Below are 24,650 nucleotides of genomic sequence, written 5' to 3' on the forward strand. Positions count from 1 at the left end.
TGACAATTACCTACACTAAGTGGCTCACCAGAGGTGCATGTTCAGGACAGGATCTCTGACACTTGGGTAATAGCTTCTCACTCTGCTTAGCAGCCAGAGTTTTCTGGTTTCAGGGAAATAATTCATTTTTCCAACTGCAAATAGAGGACTGAGACGTTAGCCTCATGGGAGCTTACTACTGGTCAGGGACACTGTAAGGGATAATGTTATGGCACAGGTGAAAGTCCTGGGGGGAGAAAAGAGAGAATCTAGACGCCAATTAAAGATGGAGGGAGAATGAAGGATGGTTAGCCACCACAACTCCCACGTACAAACTGCAGACCCCATGGCAGCAAGTGGGGCTAATATGTGAAGGAGGGGGGGACTCCGCGTCTCCAGCAGGTGACAGATAATGCGAAACCACACTGGTTCCTAACAGCTTGAGGTTTCTTCTTCTGAGTCACTGCAATCAACAGCCTAGTATTGAAAGTCTGAGCAGGCTTCCCTGCCTGGCTCTTTAAAAGTAAACGCAACCTAGACTTCCTTGATTCTCAAGCTAGTCAACAGTGCACAGAAAAAATCCGGTAAATCTGCTGCCTTAACTTGCCAAACCCGTCAAAACAAGAAAAGGATGCTGTGTTGGAACATTCCCCTTTGTTAACGAAAACTTCTAGTTTCATTTCCCCCTACCTCCATCCCCTGCCCCATTCATTCACTTATGCATTCGGTCCGCATAGGAACCAGGAGGTCCCATGAACTTTCATTGAACATGTTCAAGTCACAGTGTGAGGAATACAAAACCGGAAGGTTTGACCTCCTCCTGCAGGAATTCACAGTCTAGCTAAGGATAATGTATAAAAATTATGTATAAAAACAAATGGTTGCATTCCTTAGGTTGAATGCAATAATGCAGGGGGCTCTTCACAGGACAGTGGCTCAAAGGAGGGAGATGAGGAATCTGCTTCGTTGGAATCTTCACAGAGGCTGTTATCTGTGCCGGGCACTGGGTCAAATACTTTAACTCCTTCAGCTCATCTATTCTCCAATGACCACCACTTCTTTTTAATTAACATAAATGTTAATTAAATATATATAATAATTAATATATAATATATTATATATATAATATATATAATAATTAATATATATATAATTAACATATAATGTTAATTAACATATAATGTGTTATTTGCTTCAGGGGTTCAGGTCTGTGAATCATCAGTCTTACAGAATTCATAGCACTCCCCATAGCACCTACCCTCCCCCATGTCCATAACCCAGACACCCTATCACTACCCCCAGCCCCAGCAACTCTCAGTTTGTTTCCTGAGATTAAGAGTCTCTTATGGTTTGTCTCCCTCCCCAGTCCCGTCTTGTTTTCCAATGACCATCACTTTAAAGATTAGAAAACTAGAAAAAAAAAATGTTTTCTAATCTTTAACTTGTTTATAAGAAAACAACACACCCAAGGCTATGTATCGAAAAAGAGGCAGAACCAGGATTCAAGTTTCAGGTCTCTTACACTCTTCAGCCAGCAACTGATTGCAAGGACAGTGAGCATGAAACTGTCCAGTACATGTGGTGTGGAGCCATGTAAGGGATGGCAGCAGTGCAGACAGGCTTAAGTCAAGGACAGCTTCTGCTCCTGACTGTAGAGGGCACTAGATAGAGGAGCCAGTCCTCAGGACTGGCATAAACTCTTAACAGCATTCTTTACCTCTTTTTTACATCCTTTTCTGCTGCTTTCAAGGAATGCTTGTGCCCACCTTCTCAGCCTCCTTACCATTCCTAAAAGCCTTTGGAACAATTCGGGGCACTAGCATCAGTGGCCAAGGGGATTTCTGTCTTGCTTCCTTTGTATGATATTTATTTCCTCTTTTCACCCTTGGTAGATTCAGGAAAGAGAAAAAGTCTCTTTGGTGAAATGTTGCTACTCGTACATTAATTTTCCAAGAGGGCTGCTCCCCTCTATTTCCACCACTGTAGTCTTCATAGAAAAAGTTCCAGCGAACAATCATATGTTACCGTGAATTTGGGTACATACTTTCTTCTACTGTTTCTTAAACCCACTCCCATCCTCTAGGAGGGTATAAGAAAACAATTCAGAAAACTGGATCACTACCATTGGGGTGGGTGAGGAAGATTGGTCCCAAACCTCAGGGATTCTGGCCTCACACCCGCTGCCCACCTCTGAGAATCCCTGTCCCAGCAACTAAGTATCATTAGCAGCTTCAAGCCCCAGTCAGCTTGGTTCAGCCTGATAGACATTCAGCTGTATTCATTACCGACAACCCGGATGTCTCCTGAGAGAGCACACCAGGAGAATTATTTAAAACCAGTGATCTCTTATTTGTCCTTGGCATGTGTATACCTCACAAATGGAGTTTCTCCCCAAAACTACCTACCTGATATTCTGTCCTTTAAATTATGAGTTCACTCTAGCCCCAAAAGGGATCTAGCTCTCACCTCCATTCTCTTCATCTGCCCTCATTGACTCTCTTTCTCCAGGTCTTTCCCTAGGCTCTACTCACCCCCAACCTACCTGTCTCAAACAGAGAGAAATGAGAGCCAAAATGAACACTCCCATAGAAATCACTGCTCACTACCCTTAAAACCACTAAATGAAGAATGTATGCAAGTTAAACCCAAGGATATGAGGTTAGAAAGTTCCCTTTTACAACTACCAGAAATGCAACTTATCCCCCATGGTCGAAGCAATTTCCTCTGAGCCACTTCTATTTTCAGTCTGTCTAAGTTTCTATTTAAGGCTCCCGTGGCTGGAAAGGCTACAGATTATTATGGACCATATACATTTTGTAATTTACAGAAGTGCTTGCAGGGGCCTTGCTTTGATGGTAGAAGGGGTGGAGGAAATTGTTGAAAGTTATATCAGAGTTCTTCCTGACCCCAGGGCCGAAGACCAAGCACTTGGCATGGAGGTGACATTTGGCAAATATTTGAGGAAGATCATTTGCTTTACTAGAGTCACAGAGAAACTTTGGAAGATGTTCGTGTTTTCAGCTGAAACTGTTGAAAGGCTCAGATTCTCTAATGTTCCTTTTCCATCAATTCAACCTTGGAAGTTTGGAGGAGGTTCATTCAATTCAGTAGACAAAGCACAACACATTGTGTGTGCCTCTATCAGAAGGGTGATGCCACTCTGCTTCACCCTTCCGTCCCCCTCAACACTTGCACAGTCCCCACACTCACATCTCCCATACACCAAAAGTTCACGACCCATGTAAATTTTCTCCATGACCAAAGTACGTAGAAGATGATTTTTATGAACGTGTGATCACAGCTCCTTGGGGTTTGCAGGGAACTTCCAAGTCAGAGACCTCTGCATTGAGTGGCTCCAGGAGATGGTAAGATATATTTTTAATTCAGAAGAAAATAACCTTCAAATTTATATATAGATTGCTATCCCCTTACTATGCATGTCTGAAATGTCCTTTTGAGGATGTGTCTTCTTTGACTTTAGAATCCAGTTTCCACAAAAGAAAGGAACAGTCAAAGGTAAAACAGAGTCTTTCCCTTCCAGCAGAGCAGTGTGTGGGCCAAGGTCAAAAGTGCTTATTCAAGCCGCCATCCCACTTCAAAGAAGCTGATGGTTGTGGGGGAATCACAGAGGCAATTTACGGGAAGTTTGAACTCTTCACTCATTTCAGCCAATACAAGTGTTATTCCTTTTTCTTAAAAAAATAAAAATAAAATAAATGGCTTTAAATAGAATTGTATTTGGCATATTAATTGAATAAAGTTAAACACAGTACCAAAATGTTAATCATGAGCTTACCTCCAAAAGACCTAAAGAATGTACTGTCAGTGGTTACAAGTCACATTGTAATTCCTGCCTTTTCTGCTCCTGGGTTTAAAACCAAACGGCTAAGATCAGATCTGTCGGCGTGGCAGTAACCCATGAATTACCCCCTCTCCTACAAAGATGTCCCACACTGATTCTGTGGGACAGGATTAGAGGCATTCTAAATTCAGGGGGTTTAGAATGAGTGCAATTCTCTTCTCCAAACTCAAGTGTAGGGCTGGTGCTTTTGTTTTGTGACTAGAAAGATCTTGTTGTTTTGTTTTGTTTTTTTAAAGATTTTATTCCTTTGTCAGAGAGAGAAATTTCCAGAGAAAGCAGGGGGAACAGCAGGCAGAGGGAGAAGCAGGCTCCCCGCTGAGCAAGGACACTGAAAGGGGATGTTGCCAACTGAGCCACCCAGGCATCCTTAAAGAGCTTGTTAAAAACTTTTCATGCCATGTAAATTTTATCTATAAGAAATCCTACACTATTTATGGCTGGTATCACCATATTAGAATGGCTCTCAAACTTTACCAAGACTCAGAAGTGCCTGAGGAGATTTTTTTTTTTCAACTGAGATTTAACTGACATATAACATTGTATAAGCTTAGAGCATACAATGTGGGGCACCTAGGTGGCTCAGTTAAGTGTCTGCCTTCAGCTCAGCTGGTGATCTTGGAGTCCTGGGATGGAGCCCACATAGGGCTGCTTGCTCAGTGGGAAGCCTGCTTCCTCTCTCCTTCTGCCTTTCCCCTTGCTCGTGCTCTCTCTCAAACAAATAAATAAAATCTTTTTAAATTATTTTCTTATTATTTTTAAAGATTTTTGTTTATTTATTTGACAGAGATCACAAGTCGGCAGAGAGGCAGGCAGAGAGAGAGAGAGAGGAGGAAGCAGGCTCCCTGCTGAGCAGAGAGCCCGATGTGGGGCTCCCAGGACTCCAGGATCACGACCTGAGCTGAAGGCAGAGGCCTTAACCCACTGAGCCACCCAGGTGCCCCCAATAAAATCTTAAAAAAAAATAAAATAAAGTGTACAGAGTATTGATTTGATCCACTTATATATTGCAAAATGATTACCATAGCATTAGATATACCTCCAGCACATCACGTAATAATCGTTTCTTTTTTTTAGTGATGCGAACATTTTTTTTTTTTAAGATCTAGTCTCTTAGCAGCTTTCAAGTATAAACACAATACTGTTAACTATTATCAATATGTTATGAATTATTAGATCTCCAGAACCGGGGGAGCTCATTAACCATGCAGCTTTTCTAGTCTGATCCCCATAAATTTGGGTCCAGTAAGTTGGACTCTGGAATCCACAGGTGTATAGGTCCCCCAAATGGTCCTGACACCCAGAGAACCCAGGCCATACTTCACACAGCCCTGCACTGGCTTTCTATCCATGTCATTTATCACTCTGTCCTTCATGCCAGCAAAGTGCCTGACAACTTGTGTCCCCCAAGACACACAATAGGATATTTCCCCAAAACAAGAAATTTGTCATGCTGAGCAGCTAAATGTGTATTATGGTATGGTTGGCTCCACTTTAAGTAACCCAGAAAGGTTAATAACTTACAAACAAGTGGGCAAAGTTGTCATTTTAACTCAGGTCTTTCTTCTCTCTAGACCCTCTCTTTAGGCACTATTCTTTCATCATTTCTGGGGTTCGGGTGGTCTCAGGCACTCTTTGTCAAGCCAACAAGATACAGTTTTGACCAGAGATCAGCAGAAACTGAAAGCTTGCACCATTTCCCTGATCATGTGCTGTTTTGAATCAGTTGCTAGTAAAACAAAACTAAGTACATCTTAAGCATTTTAAGAGCCAATTAAGCTTGAAAGGGTAGAGAGAATCACCTCCAATTTACAGTAAGAAGGAACAATAACCATTGCCTCACGTCATCTTGTCATCTCCCGTAAGTACCCCCTGTTGGGAGTCATACCAGAGGTGGAGATCTGTCACTGTGTTGTCATGAGGATAAATGAACATTCCCTTGAGTCCCAGGTTTCCAAAGCCAAGCTGATAAATTCATGTGGCTTTGAGGAAGTCAATCTCGGGAACTAAAATCAATGGAAATACATAAATGAAATGATGAAGTTAGTAAAATACCTTCAATTTCAAAATCATTTTGTATTCTATAAAACACTTTCACATACACTAATTTCTTTTATCACCCTCATGTAGACAGATTTTATTCCCTTTCTGCAACTGAGAAAATTTGGAACTCAGAGTTTAAGTAGGCAACTCCAGAAAACAATGAGCTTCCAAATCTAGATCTCCTGATCCCAGTGAAAACATTGATTTCCAGTGAAACCATTTGAAGGCAAAGTTTGTTCTTGTACAAAGGAACACACGCCACAGTGGTATGATTAACCAAAAAACTCTGATTTCAACTAGTAGAGGGGAAAGAACACCAGTGCTGCCCCAGACATGGGAGCAGACACAGGAGCCTACTACAGTGAGCCAAAGAAGGAAAGAGAGGTGGGCTCTTAGACAACTGGTTTCAGGTCCACCGAGGCCCAGACTCTCCTTCTGCCTAGAAACCCTGATATGCAGAGCTACTTCCAATGCCTTAAGCTCAGGGAAAAGGACTTGGTAGCACTACTTCTACGGAGGACAAGATTGTGAAAGCCAGTTTGTCTCCTTCACAAACGGGGTAACAGGCAAAATGTTGAGACAGGGGCCAGGTCAAGGATTCCACCGAGACTTACACTGATGAGCAAAATCATCGATTTTGTCATTAGAGCAATGGGCAACAGCATAGCTCAGAAACTACCTTCTGGACATCCACCCATGGAGAGCAGCATAGCTCACCCAGGCTTCTGCTCAGATGAGTGTCAAGGCACAAAGAGACACTCCACGTCATGGACAGTGCTCTGGCTCTGTTGACGGGCAGCTGGGCAGGTCCCATGGTGTGCTAATGCTGGTGAGTTCTGACTGTTCTTGAATCGCCAACTCCACATTCTCTGACCTTATATGGGTAGCAAATGCCACAAGTCAGAAATGACTATTTCCGGAAAGCTGGTTTTAAAACATTCACCAGCACATTTTTTTAACCAATGAAACAAAGCCTTTTTGCATATCACTGGGGCAGATTGGTCTATGGACATGACTCTCAAATTTCTGTTCACCTAATTCAGTCTGGGCAACTGCTCCTTTTGAGTTTTCTACTGAGATCTCTTCCACTCCATAATTAAGACGAAAAATTGTACTAGAACATTTCAGTCACCTTGAGTAAAAGTAATGCTAGTTTGGGGGCACCTGGGTGGCTCCGTTGGTTAAGAATCTGCCTTTAGCTCAGGTCATGATCTCAGGGTTGAGGGTTTGAGCCTTGTGTTGCTCTCCCTGCTCAGTGGCGAGTCTGTTCCTCCATATCCCTCTGCCTCCTCCCCCATGCCCTGCTTGTGTACTCTCTCTCAAATAAATAAATAAAAGCCTTAAAAAAAAAAAGTAATGCTAGTTCGTGTTTTTAAACTGTAGGCCAGCACGGGTTGCCCTTAGAAACCCAAGTACATGCAGTGAAGGTGCTAAATTTTGGGGTGACTTTTGCACGGCATGGGCCATACCTTTTTTTAATGCACATTGCATAATGCCTGACATATAATAGACACTCAATTGTCTGTTCATTTGAAGGCACGAACAGAGCAAAGATAGTGATTTAGTTCACACATGGATCCTAAATAAAACTGAACCATAGAAGGAGGTCTAGTGAGATTTTCTTTGTTCATGACTCACAGGAATGCTGCATAAAAGTGTGAAAGCCACAGCTTTTGACTATAAATGTAGCCATGTATGTACTGATATTACACTTCTAAAACTTTGACCTGAAGTCTATGTGACTTCTACCCACCACCCCCAAGAAGTGCCCTACTGGTTTCTGGGAGATGTGTAACAATACTGTCCGTGATTTTTTGATCTAGCTTTCTTGCCAGGACCCGTCACTGCTGTCCTGCAGAGCCTTCTGAGGATGCTGCTCTGTCACCCTGAACCTTCAGAGTCTCAGAGCCTTACTGCTATCTTCAGCACAGTTAGCGGAAATGGCCTCTACCCAGTTCTATGTCCCACTTCCTAAGACAAAATCTTCTGGACCCCAAATAAGCATGTTTCTGTCCAGAGATGTTATCACACAGTGTGTGCTCAATTTGGCATCCCAACAATCTATTAATGGTCCCAAATAGTCTTTTAGCTTGGGTGGGGATGGAGAATTGACTATCCCATGCTACTTCTTTATGGACTTTGTCATACTAAAAAATAATAATAATAAATAAATAAATAAAAAGCCTTCACAGAACTAGAACAAATAATCTTAAAATTTGTATGGAACCACAAAAGACTCTGAATAGGCAAAGCAATCTTGAGAAAAAGAGAACAAAAATATTCCACTGGGTAGAGAGGTTAGAAATAAACCAATGCTTATGTGGTCAACTAATCTACATAAAGGAAGCAAGAATTTACAATGAAGAAAAGAAGTCTCTTCAATAAATAGTCCTTGGGAAACTGAACAGCTACATGCAAAAGAATGAAACCGAACCACTTTCTCACACCATACACAAAAACGAACTCAAAATGGATTAAAGATCTAATAAGAGACCTAAAACCATAAAACTCCTAAAGGAAAACCTGGCTGTAATCTCTTTGACATCAGCCTTAGCAGCGTTTTTCTGGTTATGTCTCCTGTGGCAAGGGAAACAAAAGCAAAAATAAACTATTGGGATTACACCAAAACAGAAAGCTTTTGCTCAGTGAAGAAAACCATCAGCAAAATGAAAAGGCAACCCACTAAATGGGAGAAGATATTCCAAATGATATATCTGATAAGAGATTAATATCCAAAATAATTAAAGAACTTATAAAACTCAATACCAAGAAATAAATAATCTTATTAAAAATAGACAGGAGACCTGAATAGACATTTTTCCATACAGATGGGCCACAGACACTTGAAAAGACACTAAATATCATTAATCATTAGGGAAATGCAAATGAAAACTACAGTGAGATATCATGTCACACCTGTCAGAATTGCTAGGTATCCAAAGGACAAGAAATAGTAAGCATTGACAGGGATGTAGAGAAAAGGGAAAGCTGGAGCTCTATTGGTGGGAATGCAAACCAGAGCAGCCGCTGTGGAGAACAGTATGGACATTCCTCAAAAAATTAAAAATGTAAATAATATATGATCCAGTAATTCAACTACTAGGAATTTACCCAAAGAAAATGAAACTATGAATCCCAAAAGCTAGACATACCCCTATGTTTCTTGCAGTGTTATTTAAATAGCCAATACATAGAAGCAATCCAAGTGTCCATCCATAGATAGATAAAGAAGATACACAAGCGCGCGCTCGTGCACACACACACACACACACACACACACACACTGGAATATTACACAGCCATAAAAAAGAATGAGATTTTTGCAATTTGCAACAACATGGATGGACCTAGAAGGTATTATGCTAAGTGAAAGATGTCCTGGACAGCAGGAAAACAATCATCAATATAGTAGAGTCAAGGGTATTAGGGAAATTTTTCTTCATTATATACCAAAAAGTTGGGAGTCCACAAAAACATGTTCTACTTAGAAGGAGGTAGGGCAGTGCCCAATTCTAAGCTTCAAAAATATCCATGTTCCACTTCTAGTCCATCTCTTTCTACTTATTGAGAATAAATAGAAATAAAGCTATTGTAGTAGAACTAGAGGAAAACATTTAAAATATTCAGATGCTGCCAGTGAGGAAGGGAATATTAATTTAGAACACAAAATTGGAGTCTCTAAATATTAATTTAGAACACAAAATTGGAATATTAATTTAGAACACAAAATTGAAGGTGTTAAAACTGTGGACTTCAGACCCCTATGGAAGGCAGGGTGATTGCACAGCATCCTCAAATCAACCTGAAAAGTTGAGTGGAGAGCAAGGGAGTGAGGAAAGATAAAACTGGAGCGAAGGCCAGGATCCAAGTAAGGACTTAGCCACATAAGGACAATGAGAAGCTTTTGGAGCAGACCAATGAGATGATCAGGTTTATGCTCTGAAAAGATGACTGACCGGCTACAGCGTGAAAACAGATGGGAGCAGGGATGGGAAGAGAGCAGCTGGCAGGCTCCTCCTGCCGTGGGTCCAACAACAGGCAATGGTGACTTAGCATAGGAGGGAGCAGTGAGAATGAAGAAAAGTGGACAAAGCCAAGACACTTTAACATACACAAGTGGCAGCTCTTGGAGAACAAGATTAAGGGAAATGAAGGAAGGATGACTTACTGGCTTCTGAGTAATGGGGTGGGTGATGAGACCTTTCACCGAGACTGGGAATACTGGAGATAAAGCAGATTTTGGAGAAACTAAGTTCAGTTTTGAATATGATGGGTTGAAGAGACCTAAGAGGCCTCAATGAAGAAATGACCAGTAGGCTGTTGGATAGATACCAATGTGAGTGGACTTACCTCTAAATTTGAAGCAGGGAAAAGACATGCTTGCGGAGGGAGAGGGCATCCAATGAGAAGAGGAGCTTAAGGAAGGTCTTGTTGGACAAAGGGAAGACGTGGGCAAAGGAATGTGAGGCCAAGAGGGTTGCCTGGGGGCACCTAAGGTCTGAGGGTCAGAGGTTACAAAAAGAATTGAGTGATATGCCAAAAACTGTCAAAGGCGAACAGGGGTGCTCTTGCTGGAAAATGCGAGCACTGGCTTTTATTGATAATATGCAGGACTCTGAGTAGGGATATAACATAAAGACATGCTCAGTGAAAAAAAGCAAGTGATGAGATCATGTGCATATTACTGAATTCAAATGAAAGAAACAAGGTGACTGTTTTGTTAATGTTCACAGTGCTGTGCTTGGAAAGGCTGGGAAATCTGACTACACTCTGACATTGGTATGTGGTAGCCTCACTGTTTTCTGAAAACTTTCTGATCGTAGAAGGTTCACCCCCAGCTCTGCGGAGGCCTAACGGGATTGCCTGCCAGAGAACTGATACATCTGATTTTGCAACCTTGGGGCCAGGAATTTGGATTTGGCCCGGAATTTGTTAGGTTATTTCAGATTTTTAGGGGTTTTTCTTCCCTCTGATTAACATGTAAGCCTAATAAAAAAATCTCAAAACTCAAAATATATCTTAAAAAACCAATAAACCAAATCAAGTAAATGACTTGAACGCTGAAATAATAATGCGAGGCAGCCCTCTTGTGAGCGCCGCCGTCTTTACCTGAGGACAGGCCCCTCCCTTCCGGCAGGCTGTTTTGTAAGTAATGCTGCCACCTAGCAGTCTTCTGGGAAATCACCATCCGAATAGGTAGGAAAGGAGTTCTGGTTTGGGGTGGGGGGTGGGGGGGCGCTGTTTTTTGTTTTTTGTTTTCCTTACCAAATAGGAAAGGAGTTTGGGGCACATTTTAGCTTCATCCGGGATTCACTATTTTTGAGGTGAACTTGAACAAAACTTGAAATGTAAATTTAACTACCTTGGAAAAATACCTTTTCTGCAGATATGGGTCTTAAAACCAGGTGAACCACAGACTTTTTCAAGCAATTCAGTTGTGATTAAATTGATGGCAAAAGGTAAGACACCCTCTTTGTAACACTTCAGTAAATTTGTAACTAATACAAACCTCCATGGGTATCTCCTTAGGGAAGTTAGATCAACATTTTTGTTGAAAGTGGATAAAAATAAAGTGAGGGTGATCAGTCTCAAAGAGGAACAGCTTTTTGACCAGAGGACCTTTAAACTCAAGGAATCATAAATGTCCAGTGCAAGGCTAAATAACATTTTAATTCATGTCAGGAACTTGACTTACAAACAAAGCCAAAGTTGCTTCTTTAAAAAGATGAGTAAGATCCAGAGACCCACTGTACAACACTGTACGTAGAGTCAAAAGTACTGTATGGGACACGTAAAAATTTGTTAAGAGGGTAGATCTCATATTGTATTCTTACCACAATAAAATAAAAGAAAATAAAATAGAAAAAATGAAAAACTAATACATTTTTGTGTTTTCACAAAAATTAAAAAAAAATCATTTTTTTTTACATTTATTGAGTGTTGGCCATTTGCCCAAACACTGAGAGTACAGAACACTTTCCTGGCACTGGGTTCCCTATAGAACTCTCTAAGGAGTATTATAGTAATTAATGCTACCAATACATGAGGAACCGAGCTCTTGAGGACCATAACAGGGCAAATAATTGCTGGAGGGGGATATAAGCCTAGATGGTCTGATTTCAGAACCTGAGCTCTTACCTGCCACCAATCTATTGGAAGCACGTAGATACCAGATTTTCAGCAGGTTGGAACATTTGTTAATGGAATGCAGTAAGTCTATTTTCTACTTGAGTTGCTTTTTAAATGGCATAACAGAAAATGTTCTCAATTTGGTCAAAGTGACCTTTGTCTTACCTTCTGTTTTATTACAAACTACTTAAAATTATAAGAATCTTATCCTCTGAACATTTTTAACTCTATGATAGGTCCTCTGTTCAATACCTATTGGCTAGCTAGATCAGTAGATACTTTGGCCAGTTTTGCTACCTCCCTATTTGAGTGACATTTCACTTTTGATATCTTGAGAGAGAACATCTTTCCATTGATGTCCCTCTGCATCTAGCTGTCAGTGGGCATGTTTCTCTTGTACATGCTGACTAAGGGATCTGTACATCATACCCTATGCAGATGACTTGGGCAAACATTTCTCTGAAGACAATTTTGAATATGCATGTGGTTCATGCTCTGCTGCCAGTGCTTCTCAGACTTTAAGGTACATTTAAATCACCTAGGAATCACTAAAATGACCTGAGATCCTGCATTTTCAACAACCTCTCAGATGAAGCTGATGGTGCTAGTCCGTGCACCATGAGTACTGAGGTGCTCAAAAATAGTTTTTCTTGGATGGGGGGAGAAAACCTGGTCTATTTCCAAAGTCACAGGGAAAAACCTCCCCATAATTTTCTCACTTTTCCTGTTTTTATATACCTGATCCTAAAAATCAGGTTATAAATCAAGTTGTGTTTTTTATATTTTTTAAAGATTTTATTTATTTATTTATTTGAGAGAAAGAGAACACAAATGGGGGGAGCTGGAGGGGGGAGAGGGAAAAGGGGAGGGGAGGGACGAAGGGCAGAAGGAGATGGGGGAGAGGGGGAAGTAGGCTCCCTGAAGGAGCCCCACTCCTAGGGGCTCATCCCAGGACCCCAGGATCATAACCTGAGCCAAAGGCACACGCTAAACCAACTAAGCCAGCCAGAAACCCCATGTGTTTTTATGTTTTTAAACAAAGTTATCTTTAAGCGTTATTTTAAAAATAAAATCAGCTTGGGCCCTAAATCCATCAGTTCAATTTTTTTTTCTTGAAATCAGACTCTTCGCATTTTTTACCCCTGCTATAAAAGAGATCATGGGGAGTCATACTTGAAACTTCTAGCTACCAGAGAGCTGCCCAACCTCCAATTCTACCTTGGGGATGGCAGGTATAAGACTCCTTTAGTCAGGATAAGCAAATCCAGGATTCAGGGCATTAAAAAGACCAAAAGCGGGGCGCCTGGGTGGCTCAGTGGGTTAAGCCGCTGCCTTCGGCTCAGGTCATGATCTCAGAGTCCTGGGATCGAGTCCCGCGTCGGGCTCTCTGCTCAGCGGGGAGCCTGCTTCCTCCTCTCTCTCTGCCTGCCTCTCTGCCTGCTTGTGATCTCTCTCTGTCAAATAAATAAATAAAATCTTAAAAAAAAAAAAAAGACCAAAAGCAAACTTTAGAATTGCTCTGGAATTAGCTCCTTGACCCAGTGGTCCTATGTTTAGCAAGAGCCAATGGGGGAATTTCCTATATTTACTCGGAGTCCTCTTTCGGGTACCTCTGCCACCATGCTCTTTCTGCTGTCATCAGCATCACTCATTTTTGCTCTAACAAGGAAATATACAGTACATATAACAGAGGCAAATATAAAACTGCTACACTTGGTTCCCAAGATCAAATCACACAAGATGCAATGAATGAAACATAGAAATTGGCCATTTTCATGTGTCTGATAGCCATTTGTATGTCTTCATTGGAGAAGTGTCTGTTCATATCTTCTGCCCATTTTTTGATATGATTCTTCCCTATGACCCTGCCATTGCACTACTGGGTATTTACCCCAAAGATACAGATGGAGTGAAAAGAAGGGCCATCTGTACCCCAATGTTTATAGCAGCAATGGCCACCATCGCCAAACTGTGGAAAGAACCAAGATGCCCTTCAACGGACGAATGGATAAGGAAGATGTGGTCCATATACACTATGGAGTATGATGCCTCCATCAGAAAGGATGAATACCCAACTTTTGTAGCAACATGGACGGGACTGGAAGAGATTATGCTGAGTGAAAGAAGTCAAGCAGAGAGAGTCAATTATCATATGGTTTCACTTATTTGTGGAGCATAACAAATAGCATGGAGGACAAGGGGAGATGGAGAGGAGAAGGGAGTTGGGGGAAATTGGAAGGGGAGGTGAACCATGAGAGACTGTGGACTCTGAAAAACAACCTGAGGGTTTTGAAGGGGTGGGGGGTGGGAGGTTGGGGGATCCAGGTCGTGGATATTGGAGAGGGCACGGATTGCATGGAGCACTGGGTGTGGTGCAAAAATAATGAATACTGTTACACTGAAAAAAATAAAAAATTTACAAAAAAAGAAATTGGCCATTTTCAAAAGAAACAAATTTCATTTTCTACCTACTAAATATAATTGACCAGAATAATGTTATCCAGTCTAGGAATGCATCAATAGAAAAATAGTCCCTATGACAAAAGAGGTAATGGGCTTCCTCTAGTTTGCATTGGCAAAGCCATACTTGGGGTACTACGATGTTTAGATGTGTGTGTGCATGAGTTTGTGCGTATGTGTGTGTGAGTCAGCGAAAGTATGGGAGGGCAAAAAGGGAGCAGTCATGATTTAGGAGAAAAAGACCCAACAGATTTCAAAAAGATAAGACTCCTTTAGTCTTACCCTGTGTGGTAAGATAAGTAATGTCTTTTTTGAAGATAAGTAATGGAAAGAAGAAGTTGAGAGAACTTCAAACTGCATTGTAGGTTAAAGGACTTAGAGATATTTACCTTTGAAATGTGTACATGTGGGTTTTAGAGTGGAAATTAGTTAAGACCTTGTTGATGATGGATGATTGGATGGATGGTTAGATGGATAGACGGATGAATGGACAAACAGGCAGGTTATCTATTGCATATACTATATGTGTCAGGCACTCTACCAAGAACTCTACATGTATTGAATGATTTCATTCTCCAAACAATTCTTTAAAGTTAGTGTTATCCCCATGTGAAAACTGGTAAATATAAGGCATAGATAAATTAAGTGACCTGTCCAAAGTCCTTGACTGGGTGACTCCATAGTTTGTGCTTTTAACCTCTAGTTAATAACCCTATGTGACAGCCATGGAGTTCCACTGCTCAGATCTCCCTTAAAGAAATAACTTGCTGGCCAGCCATGAGAAATATAGTTAGCTGACAGCCTCCAGCTGTTAACATCCCCAGGATCTGTTTGCATGTTCTACCAGACACCATTCTGTTCCAGAGAAGCCCCAATGACTGAGTATGGCAGGGGTGGTAGGACCTGGATATTTCTGCCCATTATGGGGCTCCTCTAATAGTCTTTTCTCAGGATATCCCCATTAGGTTGTCACACTTTGTGGGACCAGCACTGCAGTCTGAGGCTCTTCCTGCCTACCTGTGCTCTTCCCCTTTTTTATCTATGACAGGAGTCATTCTGAAAAGAAGTTTCTTTTACTCTAACATCATTTCAGCATCTGCTTCCTGAGGGACCCAACTAGCACTTACTGTGTCTTCAAATATTTGGGGTGCTATCATATGAAAGAGCATTTAGAATTGTTTTCATATGGTGATAAGGGGTTAAAGTAGGAGAAACTGACTGAACTATTAAGGAAGTACCTTTCACAAATGCATACGGAGAACTTTCTAACTAGATTGGTGTGGTGCAAACATTGGGATAGACTGCCTCAACACTGATGAGTTTTCAGTCACTGCAGTCATTCAGGCCAAGAGAATTGCTTATTGTAAGGCTGTGTGACATCACCACAACCCCCACCCCATACAACACAGAGCATCTGAGACGCTAAACATCTACAATGCTAAGTGAGTAGCAAAAATAAAATTGTTTAGGAAGTCACACCAGGAAGCCCAAACTTCTGATTTTTTCAGTGGTTCAGTGGGTCTGGTTTCCTAAATCCATACCTGTACACTCCTAGGACAGCCCAGTGGTACTCCAGGCCAGACCCCCATTATCCACATCCCCTTCCTTCCTTCCTTTCTTTCTTTCTATCAAAGAACTACTAGCAAGGGAGCTAAGGCTATGGGCTCATTGTCCTCACGGTCTATTTTGCAGGATCAAAACCAAACTGCCCATATGCTTGTTAAGCAAACTGTAATATTCTCTTTGGCGTCTGATGAAATTTCATGACACCCTCTACTGACACCTGGCTTTCAAGCTCAAGAACCTGTATCCCAGAGACAGAAGGACCCTCTTCCTCAAAGCCCCCTTTCTTCATCAAGACACAGGCACACCAGTGAGGAGACACACACTTGCTTCTTTCTGGATTTCCATAATGGTCAAATTATATACATAATTATAGATTTCAGATAATGAAATAAAAGGTGTGAAATTCTGATAGAAAAACAGTAACCTAGTCAGCATAGGAATCTGTAAATAAGGAGATACTTACTGAGCACCCGCCAAAGGCTAGATAGCCTTTCTTACAGGGCACAAGGGTGTGCTCGACAGGGTCCCTCATTTCCAGGAGCATGCATTCAAATGTCATTGAGAAGCCTGCTGACCCTCCACTAAGAGAAGCAATCGAAGCCATGTTCACAGATAGCCATCCTAAAGAGAATGCTGTGGAACCACCAGTCTGATGTCTTTTCCCTTTCTCTCCATGCCAAATTTCTGCAGTATCCCTACCAGTTATAGTCTACATTTTCAAGAAATATTTCATTATAGTTATAGTGCTCTGAAGCCAATTCATAAAATTTGCAAGGGGAGTTCAAAAAAAGCAAGCTCAGCAGTATTTGGGGACTTTTAAAAATGATGACACAGCTGACCTATTGGAGACAAAGACAGTGGGAGGGCCCTCACTGGCATAATAAATAGGAGTCTCTGTGCTCAGAACCCACAGTTCAGACCCAGAGCTGAAGTCTGAACTCCACCTTGAGGCAGAATGAGGTTCACCCTGGGATCTCTGCTGTTCATGCTACTGGTCTGCAGCCTCCCTCCTGTCCATGGTGAGAACTTTCATATATTTTGTTATTGTGCTTTGTGCAGAAATAGTCTTCAGCCATTTCTTTCTTTTCAATTAGAATATGGGGAGCGATAGGACTAGTGGGGGGGGGACTACTCAACTGCTCCTAAATTTCTAAAAGTAAGGTGCTTAGAGATTTAACTCTTAGAGGCTAGAAGTACGTATGTCGTTAAGATTCTTAACCACAGATGGAGATACTGAAGTCCTGTGTCCATGTGGCTTCTACTGGGTTTGTCTATTCCTGGTCTTTTTCAGATTCAGCTCTATTAACTAACTCTTCCCATGTACAACTTCTTTGCTCCACCTTTCAATTCTACCCCTTCTGACTAAACCTTTTATAGGGTTTAAAGATAATTGATCTCAACAGGTTGGTCTCCTACAGGGAATGTTTGGCGTGATTTTATACGGCTAGCTCTGACATGAACAATTGTAAGCACAACACAGAGACTGAAGTATATGATTTCTGCAAAGAAGCAGACTTCCAAGTCCAAATGGGAAGACTATGTTTGTATAAGTAGATAAATACCTAGTTGAAGTGATGTTTTTATACAGCTGAAGAAAGCCGAAGCATGTGCAGAATGATATGCTCTGCCCAGGTGTAAAAAACAAATTTTGTTCTTAAAGTGCAAGGAATTGTTTTCCAGTTGTTATTTTCTTCACGTGCTATTTTTATTCTTCAAGACCTTCACCTCTCTCTTCCTCCGTAAAGCTTTCCCATCGCCCTGCCAAGGTTCTCTGTTCTCGTCATGCTGTTTGGATCTTGGGTGTGAAATACAACATTCTGTGACATTTTACTCTTTGTTCATGCGTTTCCTCCACCAAATTGTAAATGCCTTGATAGCCAGATCCCTTTTCTTTCAAATGCTTGTCAAACATGGTGGTAGACACTGGATTTAAAGAAGGTAGAATTCATTAAAATACATGAAATAGATTACTTATAAAAGGATTGGGAGGGAGACAAACCACAAGTGACTCTTAATCTCACAAAACAAACTGAGGGTTGATGGGGGGAGGGGGGTTGGGAGAAGGGGGTTGGGGTTATGGACATTGGGGAGGGTATGTGCTATGGTGAGTGCTGTGAAGTGTATAAACCTGGCAATTCACAGACCTGTACCCCTGGGGATAAAAATATATTATATGTTTATAAAAAATAAAATTAAAAAGAAAAGTATTTAGTACAAATCACTGGTGGTGTTGAATAAAAATAGTCTTGAATTTTAATTATTGGTCTTTGGTTGGTAATGATATCCAACTGATACAGAGGACCAACATATTACACAAAAACAAAAACTCTCTTCCGTGGTATTTCTTTGGAGAGACAAGGGAGGAGGTGATTTGAGCATGATAAGAACAATCCTGTTTCAGCTTATTATTGCTCTGGGGACGCTGTAAGGAATTCATATCTTCGGTTTTTATGTGTTTGGAGCGAAGATCAGTTGACTTAACACTGTATTAATTATAACTGAGTTGTAAGTCCCCAGAGTGGTGGTTCTCAAATTTTATTGTACAATCACCTGAGCACCAATATAACACTATCGCAAATTTCAATAGGTATTGTGTTTTTAGAAAGCTGATTTTATTTTATTTTTTTTTAAGGTTTTGGTAGAAAATGTTTGAAAATAAGCCAAGACAAGCAGAAATACACAAACTAAAAGCATCTTGGTGAAAGCGTTGACTTGAAATTTTTAAATCTTCAAATGTACCATATGAAGATTAGTAATTAAATTCAAGTTATGCATTATATGCCAGGGGATTAAAATAACTGCTTGTGTTTACAGGTGTTCTGGAGGCCTACAATACAAACTTAAAGTGTAAATGCATCCAAGAGACCTCGGCCTTTATCCCGGTCAACCACATTGACAGGCTTCGGGTCTTCCTTCCTGGGAATGGGTGCCCAAACAAAGAAGTCATGTAAGTTGCAGGAGAAAAAGTTACCTGATTCTTTTCTCCCCATGAAAATCAGATCAAATATTGCCATAGAGTATTTGTTAGTATTGTTGACATACAATGTTGCATTACTTTCAGGTATACAGCATAGTATTCTTATTCAAGAATCTCAAAGTGATTTACATTGAGAGTTGCTTACAACTCTCAAGCTAATAATGAGACTCAGTAATATTTGTTAAATGTCTATTTTGCCTCAGCCCTGAGCTAAGTGTCTTATGCACATTCACTCATCTTATTCCTTTAAGAGCCCTATTAAGTTATATCTACTGTTATCACTCCTCTATGGATGCAGAAACGAGGCTTAGGAAGGTTCACTGACTGCCCTGAGGCACACCAGTAGAAAGAGAAAGAACCAGGACTCCACCCAGGTGTTCCCCCACCAAACCTCTTTTCTTCTCCACCAAATTCGAATTGACTGCAAAAGCAGGCACTTTGCTCCCCAGAACTTAAAGAGCAAGAAAATAAGTATTCACAACAGTCCTTGGCTGAACGTCTGTTTTTATGGAACTGTCCTTTAGCTTTCAGATCAACTTGAAGAGTTAAGCTAAGGGGACAGTAGTGGCTGCAAGAAATTCAATAGGTATTTTCTTTTACTGAAATGTTTTTTCTGTGACCCTTCCTTTTCAGTAAGTTCAGATAAATCTGCTCAGCTTCTATCCTAGCATTTTCCAGAGCACATCAAATGAGAATTTACACATTGCATGTGACGCTCATAGTACAGTGTCCGGCAGAGTAATAAATATAAAAAATGTTCAGTAAAAGTAGCTGTGATTATTATACATTGCTATGTTAAAATAATCAGGTTTGTGGTTCTCTCTCTCTTTCTTTCACTCCCACCAGAAAATAAGTTCTTTATAGACAGGGATCAGTTTTGTTTCTCTACTCCCAATGCTTTATCCCTTACCTGGCATAGAATAGAGGTACAACCAATGTTGGATTGTTACATTTAATATTTTAAATAGAGTTTATAGATCTTTTGTGTTTAACTACTTGGAACTTTGATTTCTCCTTCTTCGATCTATCTTTATGAACCAAGCACCCACAATACCTTGAAGTATTAGGTGCAGCATCTTGCTCAGGGCGTTCCTGACTTCATTTTCATCAGCAGCCCTTCCCTTGGACTTCTTTAGACTTTAGAAATGTTTGTAAGCAGCTACTTTTGTTTGTCCCACTTTGCTATGTGCTTTGGGTCTCTCGCACTGGCTGGATTCAACTTGTAAAAAGGAAATATGGGTTATTAAAAATACGTATGAAAATCTTTCACTAAAAAGGCATTACACTTTCCCTAATGTCTTCACCAATGAAGGTTCTAACTAAACCACAATTATTGTCCTCAAACTCAGAGAAGTCAGTGAGCACTGGGTGGTGTATGCAACTGATGAATTGTTGAACACCACATCTGAAACTAATGATGTACTATATGTTGGCTTATTGAGTTTAAGTAAGAAAAACAAAAACAAAAAACAAAAGAAACTTAGAGATGGCAAGTCTAGCCATGACCTATTGGGGAGCAGTTCCTCTGCCTGTGTAGAAAACTGAGACTCTTTCTCTCTTTTTAACTTTACTTTTTCAGTGTTCCAAGATTCATTGTTTATGCACCACACCCAGTGCTCCATGCAATACGTGCCCTCCTTAATACTCACCACCAGGCTCACTTAACACTCCACCACCCTTCCCTCCAAAACCCTCAGTTTCTTTCTCAGAGTCCACAGTCTCTCATGCTTCATCTCCCCCTCCGATTTCCCCCAACTCACTTCTCCTCTCCGTCTCCCCATGTCCTCCATGTTATTCCTTATGCTCCACAAGTAGGTGAAACTACATGATAATTGACTCTCTCTGCTTGACTTATTTCATTCAGCATAATCTCCTCCAGTTTTGTTCATGTTGATACAAAAGTTGTGTATTCATCCTTTCTGATGGAGGCATAATATTCCATTGTATTTATGGACCATATCTTCTTTATCCATTCATCTGTTAGAGAGCGGCATCTTGGCTCTTTCCACAGTTTGGCAACTGTGGTCATGGCTGCTATGAATATTGGTGTACAGATGGCCTTTCTTTTCACTATATCTATATCTTTGGGGTAAATACCCAGTAGTGCAATTGCAGGGTCACAGGGTAGCTCTATTTTTAATGTTTAAAATTTTTATTTATTTTTTTAATTTCTTTTCAGTGTTCCAGAATTCATTGTTTATGCACCACATCCTTTAATTTCTTAAGGAATATTCACAGTGTTTTACAAAGTGGCTACACCAACTTGCATTCCCACCAACAGTGTAAAAGGGTTCCCTTTTCTCCACATCCTTTCCAACACTTGTTGTTTCTCATCTTTTTAATTTTGGCCATTCTAACTGGTGTAAGGTGGTATCTCAATGTGATTTTGATTTGAATCTCCCTGATGGCTAGTGATGATGAACATTTTTTCATGTGTCTGATAGCCATTTGTATGTCTTCTTCAGAGAATTGTCTGTTCATATCTTCTGCCCATTTTTTGACATGATTATCTGTTTTCTGTGTGTTGAGTTTGAGGAGTTCTGTATAGATCTTGGATATCAGCCCTTTGTCTGTAGTGTCATTTGCGAATATCTTCTCGTGTTCTGTGGGTTGCTTCTCTGTTTTGTTGACTGTTTCCTTTGCCGTGCAGAAGCTTTTGATCTTGATAAAGTCCCAAAAGTTCATTTTCGCTTTTATTTCCTCTGCCTTTGGAGACGTGTCTTGAAAGAGGTTGCTGTGGTCAATGGCGAAGAGGTTACTGCCTATGTTCTCTCTTTTTTTAAATTACATTTCCTCTACCATGAGTCATCTCTCACCTCTCAACCTGAGGAAGTATTGCACCCTAATTTCTTCTTTGTCAAGTTCAATCATTTTGAAGTGACAAGAATTTGATTTTATATCTTCTCCCCAATTTTCTGTGTTTCTGAATTTTAGTCAGATATAGGAATAAAGCTGGAAATTATGAGAAATTCATAGCAATTGGGATAAAAATCCAGATGGTCAGAAATCTATTTTCCATCACGAATTCAAAAACCAAATCAGAAGGTTCTGCCCAAGAAGCCAACAGTCCTATGCCCTCGGTCCTCTCTAAGATTCATTTACAAGAGTAGTTTCAAAGCTAGATGGCTGGATCCTTGCTCTCTGTTATTTCCTAACTAAGGTAAATGTGAAGAAATTGCTTTGTTCAAAGTCCACCCCAATAGAGTTGAGTGTCCCAGTTTGCTATCACCTGGGAAACCTCATGTCTTTCAGCAAAGGGAAAACATTTGACACTGCCCAGCATTTGATAACCATTCAGATCCTGCCCGTGTAGAGTAGTGGCTACCTGATGGGAAACATTCATTTGGATGCCGCTCTACCATCGTATTTGTTGTATAGTCTTAGACAACTTATTTAAACACCCTAAGCCTCAAGTTCCTCATCTGAATATAAGAAATAATAGTTCTCTAGTGTAGGATTCGTGTGAACTTGAGATAATTCATGCTACCTGCTGAGCATAGTGATTGACACATTACAAGGGCTCGATTGATATTAGCCAGTAATTATTATTGCTGCTTTTGCTGTTGTTGAATCTCTTAAAGCAGTGACAGCCTCACTAACTAGAGGTACAACAAAATGCAGATGTCACTCTCCCACATTAAATTTCATTGAATTTTTTTACAAATAAAATTTTCTAAGAGAGTGTTTTATGGAGTTTATTTCGTTCTCCCAAGCCCAGTGGACAAATACATTTTAAAGGTATTGTGATACAGATTTCGAAGTGAGCCAACCTTGGGGTCATGTATTTGGTCCACCTCAACTCATGGAGAGACTGTCAACAGAGCATTAACCCCTGACACTTGAGATTCTATAAACCTTATCTATAGCTCCACTGGCTCATACACGACTTTTCTGCAAATGTTTCCCTCCTTCCTCAGACCTCACACTACAAATCACCTACTTCAGATCCTAAACTGCCCATCCCCAATTTCACTTCACCGAGGAATATTTTTATACTCAGTTCTCCTTAAGCACAGGATTGACTAAAATGTAACACTGCTTTATTTTCATTTTTGTTTCTTTTTCCCCAGAGTTTGGAAGAAGAATAAGTCGGTCGTATGCTTGAACCCTCATTCCAAATGGACACAAAAATTAATAAAAACATTACAGTAAGTCAGGCATAACAAGAGTTTCCAGATTCCAATTTGTACAGAAGGGTTTCCTTTTAATGGGTAGTCAAAATGGAGACCATTTTAAATTTATGAGAAATTCTTAAGACAAATACTCATTCTTCATTATTATTACTTTTCAAATGGGTGAGGTTGACTTATTTCAGTAGCTCAATAAACTAAATTGGAAGCCAGTATGTACAATATTCCTTGTTTGACATCTTTAAGGGAAAGCCAATTTCTAGTAAGTCTCTAAACATGACTCTCTTGTTTCTGTTTTTATTATAGAAAAAATGCTGCTTCAACTCGACCAGCTCCAGGGTTTAGAAGAAAGACGAAGTGATATCAATATCTGTACTAAGGACACCTGTATTCCTCCCTGAACCTGCTCTGGGTTTTAGTCTTGTATTTGGATGAACCTTTCCAAGAAAAAGAACATCCCCACATAAGCAAGCATGAGAGTATATATAAAAATAACCCTAGAGCAGCTTATGGGGCCAAGTTGGGCTTTTTGAAAAATAAGGTACCCTATATACTTGGGCTTTGCATTCTCATTCATCACAAAGGAAATTCCTTTGAGGATAGTTACTTAGTAATAAATCGCATAGGTTTCTTTTAATAGTGTTATTAAAATAATAGCAATAGCAATAGTACTATTGCTTAGTGCTAAATTTTCCTAGAAAATAGGGTAATATGAATTTAAATCTCAAGTCTAAACATGTGGCTTGAGTTAGGAAGGAAATGATGGAATTCACTTCAATCATTTTATACCATAAGAAAAGCAGACTTCCATAAAAGACTTGAAACCTGCCTGAGAAACCCACGGAACTTTATGAGACAGAGGGCTCTCATAGTTGATATCTTCCATTTAAAAGCTCCGTATTGAGAGAAATGGGGTCCTACTTTTAATAGTTCTTTTATAAGATTTACTGTCATATACAAAAACTAATAACATTCAATGATCCCAGACTTAAATTCATAGAATACTCAGGAAAAGCATTTAAAAGCTTGTGTTCAGATGTACTCTTTTATACATTTGCTTTGACAAATATTTTTTACTCACATCTTTTGCACAGACTTTTATTTTCTTGCTCTCTGGTACCTGATTCTATAATGTTTCTTATTAATCTAATGCTTTTCAATAAACCTAAGTCAACGTTTTACTTAATTATGAGCAACTCATTCTTAACAGAGCATTTGCTCAAATTTAGACATTCTCTGACTCATCATAATGAAAAGTAGGATTTCATCATACTGATTTTTATTTGTATGATGCTTGCCTTTTACAGATCTAAATTATGTGGCAGTGGGTGAGTGAAGCTGTTCCTAACATTAACACAGTGAGAAAATGCTTGACGATGAGAGTCTCTTTTCCTTGGTGTACTCGTCATTATTTCTTCCAGAAATCTTCAAACTCTCAACAAAACCTATTTTCACAGTTCCATTATATTGATTCTTAAAATCTCCAATGTTTCCTTTGACAAAATTT

At 40.1% G+C, this 24,650-nt stretch overlaps 1 protein-coding gene and 1 long non-coding RNA gene across 2 annotated transcripts in view; one reads left to right on the top strand and one right to left on the bottom strand.

Annotated features, from left to right (window-relative positions):
• Positions 1–1,400: 1,400 nt before the first annotated feature.
• Positions 1,401–24,650, bottom strand: part of LOC125093885 (uncharacterized) — a 100,334-nt gene continuing 77,084 nt past the window's right edge. The window contains exon 6 of the long non-coding RNA XR_007125362.1: positions 1,401–3,671. This is a non-coding gene — a long non-coding RNA (uncharacterized LOC125093885). The remainder of the gene's footprint in view (positions 3,672–24,650) is intronic.
• CXCL13 (C-X-C motif chemokine ligand 13) lies at positions 16,927–24,329 on the top strand. Its single transcript, XM_047719615.1, has 4 exons — positions 16,927–17,055; positions 18,851–18,983; positions 23,084–23,161; positions 23,450–24,329. Exons 1-4 carry the CDS (start codon positions 16,992–16,994, stop codon positions 23,502–23,504), a joined length of 330 nt encoding a protein of 109 aa, XP_047575571.1. The 5' UTR covers positions 16,927–16,991; the 3' UTR covers positions 23,505–24,329.

Source organism: Lutra lutra, chromosome 2 (genome assembly GCF_902655055.1).
Source record: "Lutra lutra chromosome 2, mLutLut1.2, whole genome shotgun sequence".
Classification (NCBI taxonomy): domain Eukaryota; kingdom Metazoa; phylum Chordata; class Mammalia; order Carnivora; family Mustelidae; genus Lutra; species Lutra lutra.